This window comes from Dromiciops gliroides, chromosome 4 (genome assembly GCF_019393635.1).
Source record: "Dromiciops gliroides isolate mDroGli1 chromosome 4, mDroGli1.pri, whole genome shotgun sequence".
In the NCBI taxonomy this organism is placed as follows: domain Eukaryota; kingdom Metazoa; phylum Chordata; class Mammalia; order Microbiotheria; family Microbiotheriidae; genus Dromiciops; species Dromiciops gliroides.
In genome coordinates, this window is record NC_057864.1 from 418,183,927 (window position 1) to 418,206,222 (window position 22,296).

General features: G+C 40.2%; 1 protein-coding gene across 3 annotated transcripts in view; it reads left to right on the forward strand.

The window, feature by feature from the left end:
- Nucleotides 1-18,209: 18,209 nt before the first annotated feature.
- The window catches only part of ABCD3 (ATP binding cassette subfamily D member 3), a 95,020-nt gene continuing 90,933 nt past the window's right edge, over nucleotides 18,210-22,296 (forward strand). For 2 of the 3 annotated variants that reach the window (XM_044001149.1, XM_044001150.1), the window contains exon 1: nucleotides 18,210-18,427. In XM_044001149.1, the coding sequence (XP_043857084.1) occupies nucleotides 18,291-18,427 (137 nt within the window). In that variant the 5' untranslated portion in view covers nucleotides 18,210-18,290. Of the gene's footprint in view, nucleotides 18,428-19,065; nucleotides 19,084-22,296 lie in introns of those variants that run through there. The other variant, XM_044001151.1, reaches the window with a different exon arrangement.

Here is a 22,296-nt window from a genome sequence, read left to right on the forward strand (position 1 = left end):
GCTTTTTAAACTATGGGTTAGAACCCCATGTGGGGGTTGTGAGAAATTTGGTAACAGTAAAAGGTTACATATATGTATTTTATATACTTATACACCAGGGGTCACATAAAAATTTCTCAGGTGAAAAGGGGTTGTGAATGGGAAAAGTTTAAGAAGCCCTGCTCTATATAACCACTAAGCCTACCATCTGAGGATTCAAGTAGAATAAAATATATTTTCTGTCATATATAATTATAATTCCACCAAAACTGAGAAAAATAAGTGAATCTGGACTGTATTGGACATGGGATGAACCAGCATATTTCTGGTGGGAGGAGGTTTGGTAGATGAGTGGTAGTTAGTCCTATAAGAGACAGCAACTTCAGGCAACTTCCCTTCCTTCTCTCCTCTCTCCCTCCGCAAGTTTAAAAGAAATACATCCCCTTGGGGTGGCTAGGTGGCACAGTGGATAAAGCACTGGCCCTGGATTCAGGAGGACCTGAGTTCAAATCTAACCTCAGACACTTGACACTTACTAACTGTGTGACCCTGGGCAAGTCACTTAACCCTCACTGCCCTGCAAAAAACCAAAAACAACAACAAAAATCCCCCATCTCCTTTGAAGGGCAGAGAGAAAGTATTAACTGAAGGAAAAGTTATGTTCACAGGTTGTCCGGGAAGGAGAAGCTGGAAAAGAGTGGTGCTTACCATCAGAGGGTGAGGGCCAGTGAAGGGGAATAACTTGTTTTCCTTCTCAGCCAAAAGCCTTTAATCCCCTCCCCACTGATAGATTACTATATGTCAATTACAGAGTTAAACTCTGGGGATACAAATAGAAAATTGAGACAGTCCCTGCTCTCAATGAGCTTATTCTAATTAGGAGAGATGACACATTTGGTATGTTCAGCTGCAGGATGGATGGAAGGGGTAGGAGGGTTCAGCATAGGACCAGATAGCATTGCCTAGGGTTCTAGAAGGTGCTGATTCATGGGAAATGATAAGGCCAAATTTTAAAGAAATGACAAGGCAGATAGTAAGGCCTGGTAGTCTTCCACCTTACCAAAAGGATTATAGTTGGTGACTTTCCACTTCCTAAAGTGATATGAACAACCATGTTTGCACCACAGCCAGGGGTCTGTAGGGATTTGTACCCAAGACCATTGAAGCGAAATGTCTCTCTTTAAGCCAAAGTAAAACATATCAATACATTTAAAAAATAAATAAATGTGGGAACAACAACAAAAAGATGCTTTAGAACAGAAACTGCACAAAAATTCAAGATAAATAATTTCCTATTCACATTTTCAGACAAAATGATTTTCTTCTCCACTGCTTTTCTCTACTTTATGAGGTAATACTGCTAAAATTTTTAACAGTGGAAGACAAAACATTAAAGAGTTAGAAAGTAGGGGAAAGAGAGATGGAGCAAGGCAATTAGTAAGGAGGTGAAGCAGACCAGAGAGTAAGCAGGAAGTAAAGTGAACAATATGGCTGGGGCTTCTCAACAGGGCCTCTAAGAGAGCAAGTAAGCTAGTACGGAGAAGTGGGCAGGATCGTGAACAGGAAGTGGCATTATTAAGATGTTGAAAATATAACATTAAAGAAACTGGCATGAACTGCCTGAAGAGGACCACGACATGGGGGTGATGTCATTATTTGCACTGAATTGGATTTAAATGGGAGGGCTGTGCATAGTCATCAGCCTCACTTTCTCCTCCAGAGCCATCTGGGTGCAGTGGCAAGATATACATCAGGATGACTGGAGATGACCTCAGATGTTTAATGCAATTGAGGTTAAATGACTTGCCCAGGGTCACACAGCTAGTATCTGAGAGAATTGAACTTAGGTCCTCCCAACTTCAGGGTCAGTGTTCTATCCACTGTACCACCTAGCATATGAGTTACAAAAACAAATACCACATGAGGTCTGAAAGGGTAAGATCATTACCAACCAGAGAGATTGGAGAAAATTTCACACAAAAAAACCCCTGCAAAGCTCCTGTATGGATTCCAAGCTTCCTATGAAAGCAAAGACCCACATTTTCAAGACTAATATTCTAGGACTGTCGCAAAATGGCAATGAGACATTCAATGCATCTGCCTCTAATGGGGCAGCATTTAGCACAATAACTAGCACACAGTAGGTACTCAATAAATGTTTATTGATTATCCCACAGAGGGCAATTGAGGTAGCATTTGAGTTAGGCTTTATAAAATGATTAGGAAATCAATGCTGGATGGGAGTTGTGGGAGGAAGTAAGGCATTCCAGATATAGAAATCAGAGTGAAAAAAAAGATATGGAAGTATAATAGTACAGTGTGGGTTGAAGGGGGTGTGCTAGATCCAGCTTGAACTAAGAGATGATTGTTAAATTATAAGTATGAGCATTTATACCTTAGTTTTCAATAAATGCTACAAAATCAGGACACAACTTCTTGTTTTGATGATTATTTAGACTTAAGAAAGAAATGGAGAAAGTGTTCATAGGTATTAAATTTTAAAGTGTGTTATATGTAGATTTTTTTTTTTGGAGAACTGGCTGTTAAACATTTACCAGTACACCACTTATTTTAGGAATGTGAGGAATAGTATGCTTTAGAACATTTTTTGATTTTATCTTACCAACAACCCTGGAAGAAGGTATTACAGGTTTTATTATCCCCATTTTAGAGAAGAGGAAAGTGAGATACAGAGTTACTTGTTCAAAATCACACAACTACCAAATGATGGTAGAGGCAGGATTTGAACCCAGATTTTCTGACTAAATCCACTGCTCTTTCCACTGTACCAGTTTCCTCTCTATCTTTGTATCTTCCTGAGTAATTAGCACAGTGTTTTACATGTGTTGTTGTTCAGGCGTTTCTGACTCTTTGTGACCCCATTTGGGGTTTTCTTGGCAAAAATACTAGAATGGTTTGCCATTTCCTTCTCCAGCTCATTTTACAGATGAGGAAACTGAGACAAATAGGGTTAAGTAATCTGCCCAGGGTCACATAGCTAGGAAGTGCCTGAGGCTAAATTTGAACTCAGGACTTCCTGACAACAACATTCTGTACAAACTCTTGATCCTACATTGTTTTGCATTGTTCTCTAATCATACACACACACATACATACATACATACATACATACATACATACATATCTTACTATGTCAACAAAACTATAAACTTCTCAGTGAGTAAGAACTTATACTAGTTTTGAATCACCGACAGTGCCTGCTTGATGTAATGCTGGTTACATAGTTCTTTAATTGGAGCGCAATAAATGTTGTCTTGACTGTGAGGAGTTTGCAATATCAACAAGGTTTTTCTTTCTTTTAAAACATTTATTGAAACATTTTCTTTCATCTCAACAGGCTTTTTTTTGGGGGGGGGGGGTGAGGCAATTGGGGTTAAGTGACTTGCCCAGGGTTACACAGCTAGTAAGTGTCAAGTGTCTGAGGCCGCATTTGAACTCAAGTCCTTCTGACTCCGGGGCTGATGTCAACAGGCTCTTTCTAATAAATACTCAAACAATCTCACAATATGTTCCCTGAGAAACTTCTGGTTTGTTTATTATATTATTATTAGCAGTAGTAGTAGTAATTATTGATAATAACAGATGAGGGATATATAAGTTAATTTTGATAATATGGAACTAGCCAGACCAGACCTGAGTCTTGTTGACTTTCCATATTGACTTTACTTACCCTGCCAAATCATGACTGCCAAATTAAGTAAAACTCAAAAGTCAAAGGCTTTCAAAGATGAATATAAAGGGAGAAATACAAATAGAAGAAAAAATGGAAAACATTTGCCATAACCATTTAAAAAAACCCTTTTCTGCGTCAATAACAGTGGAACCATCACACTTTGACCCTAAACATCACAGTCCTACATGCGTTTAATGAGAAAATAGAAATGGCCCTAAAGAGAACAAAGATGGGAAAGGCAGTCAAGTTGTACCAGTTGTATGTTGAGAATATCTGTACTAATTACACACACATATGTGTATATCCACATATGTGGATAGTCTATATTCAATGTATCTGAAAAAAAGAAGATACTAAAGTCAAGGAAAAATAGGGGAACTTGTTAATGAGAGAATATCAATAACTAGTGACCAGTAAGTCTACTCTCCTATTTGTACAAAATATTGGTGAGATTCATCTATATATGAATTAAGGGCATCTTCAATGAAAAAATGAGTAGGGATCAAGCAGACTTCTGCAAATGATATTCGACAATGGAGCACAACTTTGCCATTTCACAATTTAACTTAATGATGTGAAAAAGATAAGATCTTACATTTATTCTTTTCAAGATGGTGGAGTCAGAGGAAACATTTTTGCCCAGCTCACCCAACACTTTTTCCACAATAACCTAGAAAACACACAACAAAGAATTCTGATTGGGAAAGCCAAGAAAAGTCACAATTAATAATTTTTTCATTCCAGGGCAGCTTATGGAGAAGAGAGAGAGGTCAGTTTAGGGAGACAGAGAGAACCCCCATAGGAACTAACCACGAACACCCACAGTGGTAACTTGCAGTGAGGAACATTCCCGCGCCCAGAGATGGAAAAGCTGAGACAGAGAGCCAGGACAGAAGATACTGAGGTGAATGTGATCCCAGGGAATCTCTCAACCAGCACTGGGTGCAGGAATAGGTGCTTTTTGGCAGCTCCGTCACCTATCCTAATCCTGGGTCACAGATCTGGGGCAGAGAGGAAAGGCTGCAAGCAACTGTGGGCCCTAATTGCATACTGAACAAGGAACAATTCCCTCCAATGTAGTTACATGCCCATGAATGTGCAAGCAGAACAGTGACTCAGCTCTAACCCTTTGCCCAGGAGTGAGCTTGGAGTTAAATGGCCAGGGCAGGAGTCCCAGACCAAAAGGGAGCCAGCATTTCAGTCTCTCTGACCCTGCAGAACCTCCCATGGGGTTAAAAGTTACTGAATCCAATAGCAGCCTATGGAAACTAAATCACATACAAACCTATTAAGAGACCTAAACCTAGGTCAATAACATCCACAGTTCAGAACAGGAGGGCAGTGAACTGACCTTTCCCCTGATCACACCACTTTAGGAGTGCTGAAAACTGGCAGAGCCCCAGATTGAGCTGTGAAAGCAGCAGAACATAAAAGGACAGATGCTCAAGCCAGACGTTCCCCACCCCCAGGAGTGTCCAGACTCTAACATTATCATCAAGTCCAAAGTCAAGAAGAAGGCTGGAAGAATGAGCAAAAGAAACAAAAACCCAACGATAAAGAGCTACTAACATAATAGGAAAGCTCAAGACACAAGCGCAGAAAACAATGACTTGACAACAGAGCCTTAAAGTAAAATACAGATTGGGCACAGGTCCAACAAGAATTTCTAGAAGAGTTAAAGGATTTGTTTGTTTGGGTTTTTTTTTTTAATAACAAAAAAAGATTTAAAAAACCAAATGAGAACAGTAAAGGAAAAATGGGAAAAGAAATGAAAGCTATGAAAGGATATTAAAACTGAATCAATATCTTGGCAAAAGGTATAAAATCTTCCTGAAGAAGATAACTTTAAAAATTATGATTGGGGCAGCTAGGTGGCTCAGTGGATAAAGCACCGGCCCTGGATCCAGGAGGACCTGAGTTCAAGTCTGGCCTCAGACACTTGACACTTACTAGCTGTGTGACCCTGGGCAAGTCACTTAACCCTCATTGCCCTGCCAAAAAAAAAAGAAAGGAAAAATTATGATTAGCCAAATGGAATCTAATGGAATGGAAAAAAATGTGAAATATTGCATAGGAAAAACAACTGATCTGAAAAATAGATCAAGTATCTACCTGAAAGCCATTAACAAAAAAATAACCTAGATGGCATATTTAAAGAAATCATAAAGGAAAGCTGTCCAGACATCTTAGAAACCATAGGACAAAGAAGAAGTAGAAAGCACCCATTGGTTATCTCCTTAAATAAACCCCCAAACAAAGAATCTCAGGAATATTATATTTGAAATTCAGAGTTCCCAAATCAAGGAAAAAAATACTACAAGAAGCCAAAAAGAAAGAATTCAAGTACAGTGAAGCCACAGTCGGGATCACACAAGACATATCAGACACTAACATAAAGAAATGGAGAGCTTAGAATATGATTTTTACCAAGGCAAAGGATCTTGGATTATAACCAAGAATAATCTACCCAGTAAAACTCAAAAATCCTACAGGGGAAACATGGATCTTTAATAAAATAAAATAAAGGACTTTTAAGCATTTCTGATGAAATGACAAGAGATGAGTAGAAAATATGACATTCAAACATAGGACTCAGGAGAAGCATAAAAAGGTAAACATTAGTGAGAAATCATAAGGGATTAAATAAGGTTGCCTAGGGTCACACAGTCAGTAAGTGGCTGAGACCAGAATGTGAACTCACAAATATGAGTCTTCCGGAATCAAGGTTCAGCACTCTTATCTACTGTAAGATGGAGCTGCCCCTGCACAAGTAAATATCTATACAGATAAAGAGAGGGGGTGGTGGAGGACAGCTGGCACTTGAACTTCAGTCTCATCTGAACTGGTCAAAAGAAGGACACACACACACAGAGTCAGGCACAGAAATACAGTTCACTCAACAGGGAAGTAGGATGGAAAGGAGAGAAGGGAGAGGAAATTAAAGGGAGGGTAGATTAAGGAAAGGCAACTAGGTGGTACAGTGGATAGAGCCTGAAGCCTGGGCCTGGAGACTGGAGCTTGGAGCCTGGAATTAGGGAGACCTGAGTTCAAATATGACCTCAGACACTTACTAGGTTTGTGGCCCTGGACAAATCACTTAATTAACCCTGTTTGCCTCTGCCTTCTCATCTGTTAAAATGAGCTGGAGAAGGATATGGAAAATCACTCCAATATCTTTGTCAAGAAAATCCCCAAAGGGGTTATGAAGAGTTGCACATCACTGAAAATGATTAAACATGACAACAAAAAAAAAAGGAAGGAATTTGTTGTTCAGTTGTGACATACTCTTTGTGACCCCATTTGGGGTTTTCTTGGCAAAGATACTGTAGTGGTTTGCCATTTCCTTCTCCAGTTCATTTTACTGATGAGGAACTGAGGTAAACAGGCTTAAATAACTTGCCCAGGGTCACACAACTACTAAAGTATTTGAGAGTGGATTTGAACTCATAAAGATGAGTCTTCTTCTTCTTCTTTTTTTTTTTGCGGGGCAATGGGGGTTAAGTGACTTGCCCAGGGTCACACAGCTAGTAAGTGTCAAGTGTCTGAGGCTGGATTTGAACTCAGGTACTCCTGAATCCAGGGCCAGTGCTTTATCCACTGCACCACCTAGCCGCCCCAAGATGAGTCTTCTTAAATACAAGCCCAGTGCTCTATCCACTGGGCCACTAAGAAAGGAATTAGTCCTAAGTAAAACAAACTATAAGAATGTATAAAAATATTTATAGCTCTTTTTGAGGTGACAAAAAGTGGGAATCTGAGGGGGTGTCCATCGATTGGGCAATGGATGAACAAACTATGATATATAAATATGATGGTATACTATTTAGGTGGACTCTGATCAGCGTTTGAACAACTAGGATTCCAGAGGACTAATGGTGAAACATGCTACTCACCTCCTGATAGAGAGATGAAGGACTCGATGCAGAATGAGACAAATATTTTTTGAGACACGACCAATGTGGAAATGTGTTTTTATTGTCTATATATGTGTACAATGGGTTTGTTTTTCTTGTATTCTAAATTAGAAGAGAGAACGAGAAGGTGAATCTTGGCTGATTGAAACAAACAAACAAAATATATATATATATATATATATATATATATATGTGTGTGTGTGTGTGTGTGTATACATATATATATTTATATGTATGTATATGTGTATCTGCCTCATCTTTTGATTATTAGAATTATGCCTTTTTTCCTCTTTGACCATATGAAAGGAGAATCCTCAATTACAAAGAATGGTTAAAGAAAGAATGTCGGGGGCGGCTAGGTGGCACAGTGGATAAAGCACCAGCCCTGAATTCAGGAGTACCTGAGTTCAAATCCAGTCTCAGATACTTGACACTTACTAGCTGTGTGACCCTGGGCAAGTCACTTTACCCCCATTGCCCCGCAAAACAAAAAAAACAAAACAAAAAAAAGAATGTCTATTTATTCACCAAATAAATGTCTCTTAGTTATCAGTTTTAAATTGGAGGGAGGGCCTTTTATTAAATTCTGGATTTGATCTTAGTTATCCAGAAAGACAGACCATCTCCAAGGCTGTACTTCTCAATTCTATTCTCCATTTTTATTGTTCTGTTTGGTGACTCAAACCTTAAAATTAACTTTGTAACTTTGTAGTCTAGCTTAATATTGATTGTGAATTTTGTCTTTGTTTTCCACTCTCTATAAATTATAAAAAGATATTGGATGTGAAAAAGCTTTTTAATAAGCAGGGGAAACTCTACCCTAATTTGGATCTTTATCTAAGCAATAATACTTGGAGATAATTACTAAGTTGTCTCTGACAGACATCGGTTGAATAATGGAAGAGTACTGAGTTTTTCTTCCATACAATGTTGTCTCTTTGGACATTGTAGAATCACAGAATTTAGAACTTAGAAGTTGCTCAGTCTAAAACCCTAATTTCATAAATGAAGAAACTGAGGCCTAGGGACATCAAGTGATTTGTCAAAGGCCACACAGGTAGTAAGTAGCAGAGCTGTGGTCCTGGTGCATAGGATAGTGCTTTCCACATAGCAGGTACTTGATAAATTAGTGCTAAATTGAATTAAACCCAGGTCTTCTGGGTTCTTTCCACTATAATTTGCTGCCTCTGAAATTTTTAGATTACTTTTTAGTCAGCAACTTTGTATAGCTGAATTTTAAACCAAGCCTTATAACCTATAATCCACAATTAAGCTTGGGAAAAAACCCCCAAAGCTAAAGGACTGAGGAAGACATGCCAATTCTGAGCTAACCCTTGAGGGATCACTGATTAAGCATGAACAGAAGAAAGGGCATGAACAAACCTGATGAAAAATTTCATTTTGTTTCCCAAGACTTCTTTCCCCCCCAAAAAGTTAAGATCATAACAAGTAAAACTGTGATGGTTCTCAAATGTTTTACTGGGGCTGGGGGGAAATACTCTCTGTCTAGAGTTTCAGTAGTAGGCATTGTACATTGCTGAGAATACATTGTAGTCTCTTCCAAAAAGGAAAACTGTGAGCCTGCCAAAAATCCTTCTCTGAGTCTGTGATTTGTTTCGAGTTACAGAACCTTCTTTCATACTTTCACAGTAACAATTTTGTACATAAAATGCTAAGAATAACTGACCAGTGGAAAACAAAGTACAGTAATAAGATGTCAGGAGGAGTAAATCTCAGACTTAAACAATAAGTAAGCCTTGGGAACAATAAGGTAAGCTCAGAATGTCTCAAAATATCTTCCTCTTTAGGAGTGGGGAAATGGACTAAAGTTGTTCCAGCTATATACACATAAAGAAAAGCCAGTTAATGTATTAAATTATTTAGATACATTATTTCTTTATATTTATTGTCTGTTCATTCACCCACCCATCCATCCATCATTGTTTTCTCCATTACACTATAGATTCCTTTGAGAGAGGATTGTTTCATTTTCTGTACATGTATCCCCAATGCCTGCTATAGTGCTCAGCACATAACAGGAACTTAATCAATGCATATTAGTTGGTGGATATAAATATAAATTCTAAAACTCTGTTTACATTATTTTTTTTCATATTAAGAATAGCTGTCAGGGACAGCTAGGTGGTGAAGTGGATAAAGTACCAGCCCTGGATTCAGGAGGACCTGAGTTCAAATCTGGCCTCAGATACTTGACCCTTACTAGCTGTGTGACCCTGGGCAAGTCACTTAATCCTCATTGCCCTGGAAAAAAAAAGAATAGTTGTCACACGTTTCAGAAGTACACACCAAAGTACTTGTTCTATGGTCCTTCGCTTTCCGATAAAGGATAGTTTCTATAAAAGTTATACAAGGAATTTAGGCATTTCTTGGGATGACTTACCAATTTGATGCTCTTTCTGAACTTATATGTGGGTAGCCAGATGTAGTGGTGAAGAAAATACATCTCTGGCTTGCTTGGAAACTATTTTTCTTATTCAAGATTCCCTTAATCTTCACTTCTGACCTCTTTGTTTATTCAGCTTAACCCTTTGCCTCCTGCCTCAAGTTTTAAATTCATTACTGACTTAATTGGTCCTTGACTGTAAAGCAGACCTCACTTAAGATGACTAGTTTAATGACTTGGACTAATCTATGACTGCTACTAGTTAACAGAGTCTTCAAATCCAGTTTTCTCTCGTGTTGTCCTTCTACTCAGAACAGCTGTCTTTCACTTGAAGGTTTGCTAAGTACTCTATTGTCGTTGTTCAGTTGTGTCCAACCCTCTGTGACTCCATTTTGGGGTTTTCTTGGCAAAGATACTGGAGTGGCTTGCCATTTCCTTCTCCAGCTCATTTTACAGATGAGGAAACTGAGGCAAATAGGGTAAAGTGACTTGCCAGAGGTCACACTGCTAGTAAGTGTCTGAGGTCAGATTTGAACTTAGGAAGATGAGTCTTCCTGACTCCAGGTCTGGCAACTACAATTACACAGCAGAAGTTAATTTGTGCTATATATTTGTTAAAAGCTAATTTAGATGGATCATGCCTTAGTTGCACTCCAAAATCCAATATATCAAAGATAATGCTAAAACATCACTTTGTTAGAGATAGTTCAGTATAGTGGCAAATGTGCCAGACTTAGAACCAAAAGAGACTGGAGTCAATGTCCTAGCCATCTCTGCAACATACTACTTCCCTCCCGACATGATTCTCGTACTCTGCCCCTGGAATTATGCTGATCTCTGAAGACAGAGGTGAGCTTCTGTCTTATCATATCCACTTCATCCACCGCACCACCTACCTGCCCCTCTGTGACTATAGGAAAGTCACTTAAATTCAGTTAAGTGCCATAGTTTTTTCATCTTAAAAACTGGTAAAAATAATGGCTGAAATACTCACCTCACATGGCTGTTGTAAGGATCAGATGAAATAATATAGGTAAAGTGCTAGGTCAGTGTTGTCAAACCAAATATTAGTGGGGGGTCCCCACTAATCCATACTTAAGGATTCCTGAAAGCTGCATATTGATTTAATTTTTCAGTGTAATCTTATCTATGTTTGATTATATTTTATTAAATATGTATCAATTATATTTTAATCTGGTTCAGGTGGCAGTGTGATATGTGGTGGGGTATTTTATACTTCAGCACTGTATAAACATCTGGTTTTTGCCTTTTTGTTTTGTTTTGTTTGGGATAGGACTTCTGATTTTACAGGCACGAGAAATCCATTTTGGAAAGGTCTATTAAATAAAAATAATTGTTTTTTATTTAGACCTGTGATTTCATTGGTATAGGAATCTCCCACTGAGAAAACTATCTGCCCCAATGAAGACTGCCAGCTATTCTGCAATTTATATTCTTAGAGAGTTGTCTTCTGTACTGGGAAGTTAAGTGACTAGCCTAGGGTCATACAGCTAACACGTGTCAGGAGGATTGAAATACAGGTAAGTATTTGTGACTGGGAGGCTAGTTCTGCCACATTACCTCTCCAATTATTATTGTTGTTACATGGAGAATAATATAATGTTATTTGTAATAGTATAGTATCTAGGCTGATACAATCTCATCCACACTTTGGGGGATTTTCCATGTCTGCTCTAGCCCTTGTGGTTGGGGTGTCAGAGGCGCAAAGTAGGGGAGTTGCCTTGAGAGCAGAGAGTAAGAGGGGTGCTATCACTTCAACTGTCTTCCAGTTTGAGTTTCAACTCAGAAGCTTGGGAAACTCTTTCATCAGAGAGATAAGAACTGTTTGGTAGCTCTGAGTGTTAAATAGTTATTCTTTCTGTTGTGTCAGAAAATGTGTGAGGCTAGTGATGGGGTAGTACCACCTCTTGGCTTCTCTGCATCAGCAGGGTTGTGACAAGACGCACTCGGGTGTGTCAGAGTAGGCACTAACATTTGGCTGTCACCATGGAGGTGGCTGAGCAAGACACAAGAGATCCTGGGGGACTAGGGAGGAGGCGGGTAGTGTCAGTGGCTAATGATTATGCTTCTTGGAACAATCACTGGCATCGTATGGAGAGCAGAGCTGGTCCGTCAGTGCTGGTGAGTCTTCTGAGGCTGCTGTTGCTGTGGTTCTGCTAATACAAAGTTCAAGAAAGCATGACTTAGGGGCTACCTAGGACCCGTGACTTCAGACAGATACTCAGGCTGGGCTCTGCCATCACAACATCAGTAGAATTGGGGCTTGCCTACTGGTTAACCCCTTGGGTGAGTAATTGGGTGGTTCCCTATGTATTTTGTGTATAAGTTGGGAAGTCTATTTTTTATATCTCTTTGAGAAAGTGGAGGTCTCTGGGGAGCCCCCACTTGTTTGGTCTACCCATGGGTTGAGGAAGTAGACTGGAGGAAAGACATAGGTAGCTCATGATTATAATGCTTAGCTTCTTAAACTGTGGGTCACATAACTGAATGTGGGGGTCATGAAAAGTTAGACAACAGTAAAAGGTTATTTTTACCAATTTTATATATCTCTATACCCTGGATCACATAAGGTATAAAGGGGGCAAGAATGGAAAAAGTTTAAGAAGCCCTGATATAATTGGAGAGAGGAAGATCTGAGTACAAATCACATCTCAGGCACTCATAATCTGTGGGATCCTGAGCAAGTCACTTAAACTCTTATCAGTCTTGGTTTCCTCAACTGTAAAATGGGGGTGATAAAAATAACACCTACCGGGGCAGCTAGGTGGTGCAGTGGATAGAACACTGGCCCTGGATTCAGGAGGACCTGAGTTCAAATCTGGCCTCAGACACTTGACACTTACTAGCTGTGTGACCCTGAGCAAGTCACTTAACCCCAATTGCCTCACCAAAAATAAAAAAATTAAAAAACCAAACAAAAATAAATAAATAAATAAATAACACCTACCTTGTAAGGTTGTGAGGAACAAATGAGGAAATATGTGTAAAGAATTTTGCAAACTTTAAAGCAACATATACGTATGAGATGTTATTAAGCCCGGATGAGTTGTAATCACCCCAGGAATGATATTAGACTGATCATGGGCTAGGTTTAATGGTATGCACTCTTAAAAAGACTCAGCCAAAATGGTAGTGAAGCAGGGTTATCTGGCATATTGGGCTGTAATCTGTCTCTTTAACTTCCCATCATTGATCTTAGTTCTGCTCCTTTGGATTACATAGAATAAGTCTACTTTCTCTTTGGTGTATTTACAGCTTCCCCGTTTTAAAAAGGCGGCTGTTATATCCCCTTGAGGTTTTCCTTCTCTATGCTAAATGCATATAGTTCCCTGAAATACTCCTTATCTAAAAGTAGTGACATCTGTGGGGTGGTGGGAAGAATACTATATGTTGAGTCAGAGGACTTGGGTTTGAATCCTGGTTCTTCCACTTACAACCTGTGGGATATTGGCCAAGTCACTTAACTTCCTGGGGCCAAGGTTTTTCATTTATAAAATGATAGCACCGGACCAGATGTTCTCTAAGGTCTCTTCCAGCTCTAGATTTATGAGCCACTGACATGCTTTCGAAACCTTTTCTAATTTCTACCACAGCCCTCTGGATACTCTTAAGTTTGTCAATGTGCTTTTGACATGATTGTCAGACTGGGTACCATAGTAAATGCATGGTTTTATTAATGAAAAGTATAGCTGAAATATTGCCTCCCTTGATCTAGACACTCTTTTAAGTTAATAAGCCTCAGACTGCATTAGCTTTCTTAACACCATGTTGGTTCTCCCTGTGCTTGTGTTAAACTAAAAGTCTTAGTTTTTTCACATGAACTACTATCAAAATAGATCTCTACCATTGTCTGTCATTAGTTCGTTTAAATTAAATTCAGGACTTTATATTTATTACTCTTAAATTTCATCTTATTCGGTTCTGCCCATTAGTCTAATCTACTAAGGTACAATTGGATCCTGTTTCACTAATTAGACATTAGCTATTTTGTATCATATACAAATTTGAGCCTTCTAAATCTTCATCTTTATAAAAATGATGGATTCAAGACAATCCCAAGGGACTGATGATGAAGCATACTATCCACCCCCATAGAAAGAACTGATAAAAAGAGCACTTGTGGATTGTACATATATATAACCTGGTTGCTGTCTTGTGGAGGGGGGAGGAAAGGGAGGGAGGGAGAAAAATTTGGAACTCTAAATCTTATGAAAATGAATGTTGAAAACTACCCTTACATGTAACTGGAAAAAATAAAATAAGTGTTGCAAAAAAAATGATAAATAGGTCATAGGTGAGGTCAAAGTCCTATGGCACAATAAATTTAGGACTCTCTGATAAACACTCTTTCTGGACAGTCATTCTGTGAACAAGCTATGAATCTACCTAAATAGTATTATTATCTAGCTCACATTAAATACAAATAAACTGCAAAAATTTAAACTGTCTTGCTAACCAATCAAAAAAAAACCATGTAGTTATTAATTCAAAGGAGAAATTGTCCCTGCCCTCAAGGAATTTACAATATAATGGGGGAGATAACATGTAAAGATGAAGGTATATAGAGAATATATACAAAGTAGTAATATTAAAGAGGACACAGGCAATTTCAAATGACTTAGAAATCTGGGGCTTCCTTCAAAACAGAATTCAGGGATCACCATCTCTAAGAAGCCTTTCCTTATCCCCCCACCCCAGGATTTGCATTCTCAAGTCTTAAAATTACCTGGTAATTTTTCATTTATTTATTTATTTATTTGTATAAATATTGTATCTTTCCAATTGAAATGTACTCTCCTGGAGGGCAGGGACTGTTTCACTTTTTTTTGGTCTTTATATCCCTAGTACCTAGCTCAGTACCATATATATGTATCTATGTATGTATATTTATACACACATAAGTATATATATATACACACACACACACACACACACATATTTTATATATACATAAACACATCCAGTTTTTAACAAGTATTTGTTGAATTGAATTGAAGAAAACTAAGGAGTCCAAGAGCAGATGGGAGGATGAACGATAGGCAGGGCAGCTCCCAGTGACTTGGGAGACAGAATATTTCATTTGGGAGGATAGTAAGTAGGTCAATTTGGCCTACTGAAGCCATTTCCTGAGAGCCACAACTTCATCCCTTCATTTATCTTAAAATCCCCTTGATATCATCCCTCACACACTTTTCCTTTCCTCTAGATTCTGTTAATGAAGTAGATCTTACCCCTTTATGTATGTGCTCTGGAACCCTTCTCTTGTCTTCCTCAGTAAATTGTCTCCTTAAACATGCCTGCCCCCCATATTTAACCTCTCCCTATCAACTAGTTCCTTCATTAGATGTAGCAATCACCTTAAAATACTGCATTCCATCTTTCCTCCCTTTCTCAGATTCCTTGTTGTTTCCATTTTCTCTCCTTTTTATTCATTCCTTGAGTCTTTGCAAACTGGCTTCTGACTTCATTATTCAACAGAAACTTCTCTCTCCTTAATTGTCAAAGCTAATGGCCTTTTTTCAGTCTTCAACTTTCTTGAATTTTTTTTTGGGGGGGCTACATTTGATACTGCTGACCACTCTCTGGTCCTGAATATTTTTACCTCTTTGGGTTTCCCTGACATTATTCTCTCCTTGTTCTCTTACCTGCTTCTTGAATTTTCTTTGCTGGCTTATCAACCCAACCACACCCCTGAACTGTGGGTGTTCTCCAGAGCTCTATCCTGGGTCCTCCTTTCTCTCTTGGTGACCTCATTTACTCCCATGGATATAAATGATCATTTCTATGCATATGACTCCTAGGTCTATATATCCAGTGCCAGTCTCTTCCTAAGCTCTAGTCCTATATCACTCAACTATTTATTGGATATTTCGAACTGAATTTTCTAGAGACACTTCATATTCAGCATTTAAAACAGAACTCATCTCTCCCCCCCAATCAAAATGTTTTTCCCTATTCTAAATTTCCTTATTTTTACACCATCATTATTCCTGATCTTCTAGGTTTATTACACTATGGCTACCTTGGTTCTCATTTTCTCTCATTGCACATCTTATGGAATTTTAATTAATTAGGATTAAGGATTTTTTTTTGGGGGGGGGGAGTTGTATCCCTGTGCATCGCAGTGCCTGACACATAGTTGGCACTTAATAAATGGTTGATTGATTTGGCTGGAATGGAGCATATAAGAAGGGGGGTAATGTGAAATACATCTAGAAAGGTAGGCTGGGGTCGGACGTGAAGAATTTTAAATGCAAAGCTGAGCAGATTATATTTTAACCTAGAGGCAATAGGGAGCCACTGAAACTTCTTGGGCAAAGAAGTATCAAGGTCAGACTTATGTCCTAGGAAATTTATTTTAGTGATCGTGTAAAGAATTGATTAGGGCTCCTTCCTCAGTAGACAGGCAATGACAACGGTATTTAGTACAACAAAATTTCTTTACTAGAAATATGAAAATATACACGGGCATAAACATTACAAGTAGGTAGTTACAGGCAGGGAGAACTGACAACAGAGCCAAAGGATGGCAAACATAGTGGTTAAATCTTACCGTAGATATGTACTTGTCAGGGCAGCTAGGTGGCATAATGGATAGAGCACAGTCCTGGATTCAGGAGGACCTGAATTCAAATCCGGCCTCAGACCCTTGACGCTTACTAGCTGTGTGACCCTGGGCAAGTCACTTGACCCCAATTGCCTCACCAAAAAAAAAAAAAAAGGTATGTACCTGTCCCCTGAAATCACCCCATTCTATGGCTCTGCCAAGAAGATGGAACTCTTAGTTTCACACTGTATCAAATTCCGTCTAGCAATCAAGAGAAACAGTATCTAGAAGAGCCCATTTTGGAGTCGGGGAGACCTGAGTTCAAGTCGAGCCTCTTATATATATCTTGCCTGTGTGACCCTGAGCAAGTCACTTAAGTCTCAGTGCCTCAGGCAATTCTTTAAAGGTTCAAAGATTCAGAAGGTGCTGATCTTCATATCAATATAAACCACAAGTCCTGTCCAAAAAGGCATCAGGTAGGTACCACTGAAGGGCAAGGTCTTGGTGACTCCTCCACATCTTTGTTCCTAACTGTTCCATAGCTCTGGTTCCTCCTTGGGTCAGCTCTTTCGCCATCCAGACCCACCCACCCACCCACCCACCCAGTCAGCCTGCTCAAACTCTTAAGTCGTCTGTTTGAAGTGCTTTTTTTTTTTTTTTTGCTAAGATGACCACTCCAGCAGGTCTGTCAACTCTAAAGGGTTAGGGTGACAAAAATTTGCTTTCTTGTTCCATCTTGCTTCTGGTTGCTAGGGCTAGGACCAAGCAAATCAGCCCGGGGCTTCATTTTGCAAGACTGGAGAGGTGAGATAAGGCAAGGCAAAGGAGTGACCTTTGTTCTATATTCTCGCTGGAGTTAAAACTGTCACATATCCTAAGTGTGTATTCCTTTGTGGACTGGATGAGGTGTGATGAACTACTTATTTTCCTAAGCGTGCTCTCCACTCCCTCTCACCCCCTCCCTACAATACACACCGTTCCCGTCCATAAAAACAACAGCTTTTCGGAGGCTGCTGGGACAATGAAAGCAATGCTCGGTGTGTCAAGCCTTGCGTGCTTCTTGGAGGAGGGCCAGGGAAAACAAGGTACTGTGTGGGGCTGCCTTTGCATGCACGCGGGGCGCCCAGTCTCCTCCGCACGTCAAACGTGTAGGGCGGGGGGTGGGGATGGGGTCTTAAGAGAGCACAAGGCTGACCAGAGTCCTCTTAGCTTCTTTTTTGAGGCGCGTGGGATAGTAGTGGGGTTGGTGGTGGTGGTGTTGGAGTCGGAGTGGGTAGGTGAGGCACACTCAGCCCGTGCATGCTCTTCCAGTTCTCAAGAACACCTGGGGAATTAGGAGGGAGTGTCGAGATGGTAGTGAGAGAGAGTGGGAGGACGTTCAGGGCGGAGGGGTTCTAGTTCTACCCGCTAGCGGCCGCAAACTAGCCAGAGCTTCCCAGGAAGCCAGCACGGACGAAGGCGTGGCCAAAACGGGCGCGGGGCGGAGCTGCGCGCTAGCGAGGGCTTCCCAGCCAGTAAGAACAGGACAGGGGCGTGGCCATGGCGGGCACGGGGCGGGGCTGCGCGCGAGGCGAGGGGCGGGCCTGCGCGAGGCACGGCCTCCCCGTTCTCCTTCTTCCCCCCAATTCCCCCCCCCCCCTCTACCCGGGCTTCCCAGCCTCCCCCGCGCTTCCTTGGTTCAGGCAGTCTCTGCAGCGGGCGCGCGTCCCCTTCCCCGGCTCGTTCCGTGCTATGGCGGCCTACAGCAAGTATCTGACGGCGCGGAACTCCTCGCTGGCCGGGGCCGCCTTCCTAGTGCTCTGTCTGCTCCATAAGCGGCGCCGCGCCGCCGCCGCCGCCGCCTCCCGCGCCGGAGGCCCTCAGCACGGGTAAGTGGGGCCCACCGCCCCCTCCTCGGGAGTCCGCGTCGCGCACCCCTGCGTCTCGAGCACACGCTCCGGGGTCCTGCCGGCGCCCACCCCATGCCAAGCTTCCGCCGGGTAAAGCCTGAACGGGCTCAACCGGTCTCGGCCCCTAGCTAGTCTCTGGAATCCGGGGGGTGGGCGGGGGCGTTCTCCTCTGCCGGAGCCCTTGACCTCCTCCCTCCCCGCTGTGCTCGAGTGCCCGCGTCCCCCTCCCCCTGCGTGCTCGCGTCTCTTTCCTCTGCCCCTACTCTCCCGGGTGTCTTTGGACTCCTTCCCCCCGTCCCCTCCCCGTTCCCCCTCTGCCCCCCCCCCCAATTTAGGTGGTTGCGGGGCCGGGCCTGTGAGCCCCCTCCTTCCGGGTCCGCAGCTACTCCTGAGCCCCAGGATAGTCAGGGGTCTGCCCGAAGCCATTATGGAGGAGGGCGAGTCTTAAAAGTCCCTTAGAGCCACTTGGCAAAGTTCTCCAGGAAAATAATTTGTGGGCTTGGCCGGTGGCTTGTTATCGAGACCGGCCGAATCTGTGACCCAAGAACTTGATTGAACAAGTTGTCCCCTTCCCGAGGTGCTTCACCGCTTCCTCCTGCTCACCAGGTGAAAGGTGAAATTTCCCTCCCGTTCAGGTCTGTTGCTTTAAACTAAAGGATTTTAGTTGGGAGATTTAGCTTCTGTTTTTAGTATTAGGGAAACTGGGGGAAGAGGGATTCGGGGGTCGCCGTTGATCCTGTAGAAGAGCGGGGGGAGGGAGGAATTTAGGAGCAGTGAAGAGTTTCCGTATCTTAGATAACTGGGTTTTTGTTGAAGTTATCACCCTATAGTCCAATGCCCTGTGCCTCCATCTTCATGTTCTGTTGTTTTTTTTTTTAAATCACTATTTCACTTCATTAAAATTGCCACCACTGAAATCTGGAGCAAGAGGAAATTGAATTTTATTCAACTGTAAGAAGTATGGATAAAACTAAGGAACAGAGTACTTTGTTCAGTTCTCTGTTATTAACTGTAGTTTCCAATTGGAAATAGTTGTGAATTGCCTAAAAGACTTGGTTTGGTAGGAAATTTTTACATGAAAATGAGCACACCTGAGAGGGGAAAAAAACCTGACAGCTCTTTTGTTATCTAGACACTACAGTTCTTTACATAAAACAATTTTTCACCTCTTCAAACTTATTTGATTTATTCTTCACCTAGAAAGTTATCAGTTTTTTAAAAATGCAAAAATAAAAATATAAAGTGACTTTGCATAATCTCTCAGAGTAGTGCTTAAATGAATAGAATAAATTTATTAGTGTAGATAACAGAACTAAATAGACCTTGATACAGATTTTAGATATTTGATGGGAAAATAATTTTACATTAGCAGTAGAGTAATAGAATATCATTTTTCTTAAAATCACTCTAAAATGAAAATACTTTTAGAGATAATGCAAAGCATTTTGGAATTAAATTTTACTCTGGGGAATATATTTGAATAAGAAATCATTGCTTTATATGCTGTTGAATGGGCATAAAGAAGAGATCATAGATAAAATTGGGAATAAAACCAAACAAAACAAATTACTTTTATTCCTCGAGATATTTACAGACTTTATAAGAATTTTAAAATGTTATTTTTGGGGGTGTAGGTGAAATAGTCAAATCAACTTTATAGGGATGGGACAGGACCTGTGATTTCATTTGTAGAAATGACTCTTGAATAAGTAAACTCCCTCTACCTATGAAGGTATTTACCTTCTTTGCAATTTAGAGTCTTAGAAGGTTGCCTAGGAGCACTGAGAGGTTAGCTAGAATCAGAAGCAAGACTGGAACTCATGTCTTGTTGGTCTGTTTTGTCTGCCATGCCAGGATGCCTCTGTAAAGCTTTATAGGTATACTGTGGTCTAGATTGTTTTAATTATCTTTCTGTAACCATCTAAGATAAATTAACCCTTTGTGTTACATGTTGTAAAAATTGCCTCTTTAATGGGTGGAGTATTTATATTTAACTGTCATGAATCTCTTTGGGAATGGTTAATTAGATATACGTAAAGATTAATCAAGAAAGAAGACCAATGCCTTTTCAGATTCTGTGCAATTAAACATGTTGGACACTAGAAGCCTCTAGAGTTGAGGTCTTGTAAAATAAGGTGAAAGCATTTTTTTTAAGTTTAATACTCATCAGACCATTAGAAAATGGACTGACTGACTGAGCTGGTAAATCATGCTGCCACATGAAAATTGGCACCCGTATAGAACCAGAAGAGTTCTACTAACCTGTAAGTTCTAGGAGGGAAAGCGCCTTCTCTTTTCTAAAGTTATATTTCTTTTAGTACCCACTTAGCACAATGTTTACCTGTATACACTAAGTACTTAAGTATTTTTTTCATTTATTCAAAAGGAATTTCTTTTGGGGAAGGCAAAGCAGCATGTTCAGTTCAACACGTATTTGTGGAGCACTTAACCCATGACTGTTTGATAAGAGATCAATATGTAAATGATATGGCAGCTCCTGCCTTTTAGACATTTCCACCTGCATATCTCATCTACATCTTACAGTCTGCCTGCCTAACATTGAATTACTTGTCTTCCCCTCCAAGTCTTTCCCTCTGTTCAGAGGACCACCATCTTCTCACTCAGCTTTCTACCACTTGCTCCTCACTCTCCCTGCTCCCATATTGAATCCGTTGACAACACCTGTCAGTTTTATCTTCATACTATCTCTTGTATATGCAACTTTCTCTGTTCTGAAACAGCTACCACCCTGCCTTTCTTTGTATCCCCATGTCCTAGCACAGTACCTGGCATGGAGCACTTAATAATTAAACATTAAAATTTTTTTTAAATGTCAGGTTATATATGATTAGGTGACAGCAATATTGATAATAAATGTTATAGAATTCAGGAGAGATCAATATGAGTGGTTAAGGAAGACTTCATGAAGGAGGTGGGACTTGATTGGGGCCTTGAAGAAGGGATAGGATTTTAGATTTTTTTATATGAAAAAAAAATATTAAGGGTTGTTCATTTCAGTTCTTATGTCTATGAGTTTCGATGAGAGGAAGAAGCTTTCTATTGATTCCCTTAGGCATTTTTGGGGAGGATTATACAAAATCTACCATAAGGGCAGGCAGACTCATGTACCTTGGTTAGTTTTCACTGAACCTAATTTGTAGGGGAAAACATTGATGAAGTATGAACAAGTAATCTGTCAGTTATGAATTCTCATTATTAAGTAACTTTAAGGCAAAATTCTAATCGGATGGACTTATTAAGATATAGGAGTATGTAATCCTAAAATACTTGGGTTTCTCCACCACCCATATTCCTTCCCCTTCCCCCCCCCCACTCCAATAAAAATAATGAAATGTTTTAGAACATCTCAGAATAGCTAATCAGAAGTAAAGCAATTTGACTTGCCTTCCATGTTACTTTTCTGGTTCTTCTTGTACCTTTCTCACTACTTCTGTCTTCAGCCTGTGTATATTGCCCAAAGTTTAATACTTGGTACATTTTCTCTCTTAAAATTTGTAGAGCTTTAGCATTTTAGAGCTAGAAAATACTATAGAAATAATGTAGTCAATTTTTCTTGTTTTATATATGAGGAAATAAAGGTCCAGAAAGGTTAAATAATTGGCCTAAAACTTTCCTGACTTCACCTGCATCTTATGAAGATGTAATCTTTTTATTTTCTACCATTAGGATGTCTTCATCTGAATAAGCTGTCATAATCACCTTTAATTCATGATAGCATAAATTCAGGAATCATGAGACCCAAGCTTTGTCAACTTGTAGTGTGAACCATAGACAAATCATTTCACCAATCTGGACTGCAATTTCACTCTTAAAATGAAGGGGATTGG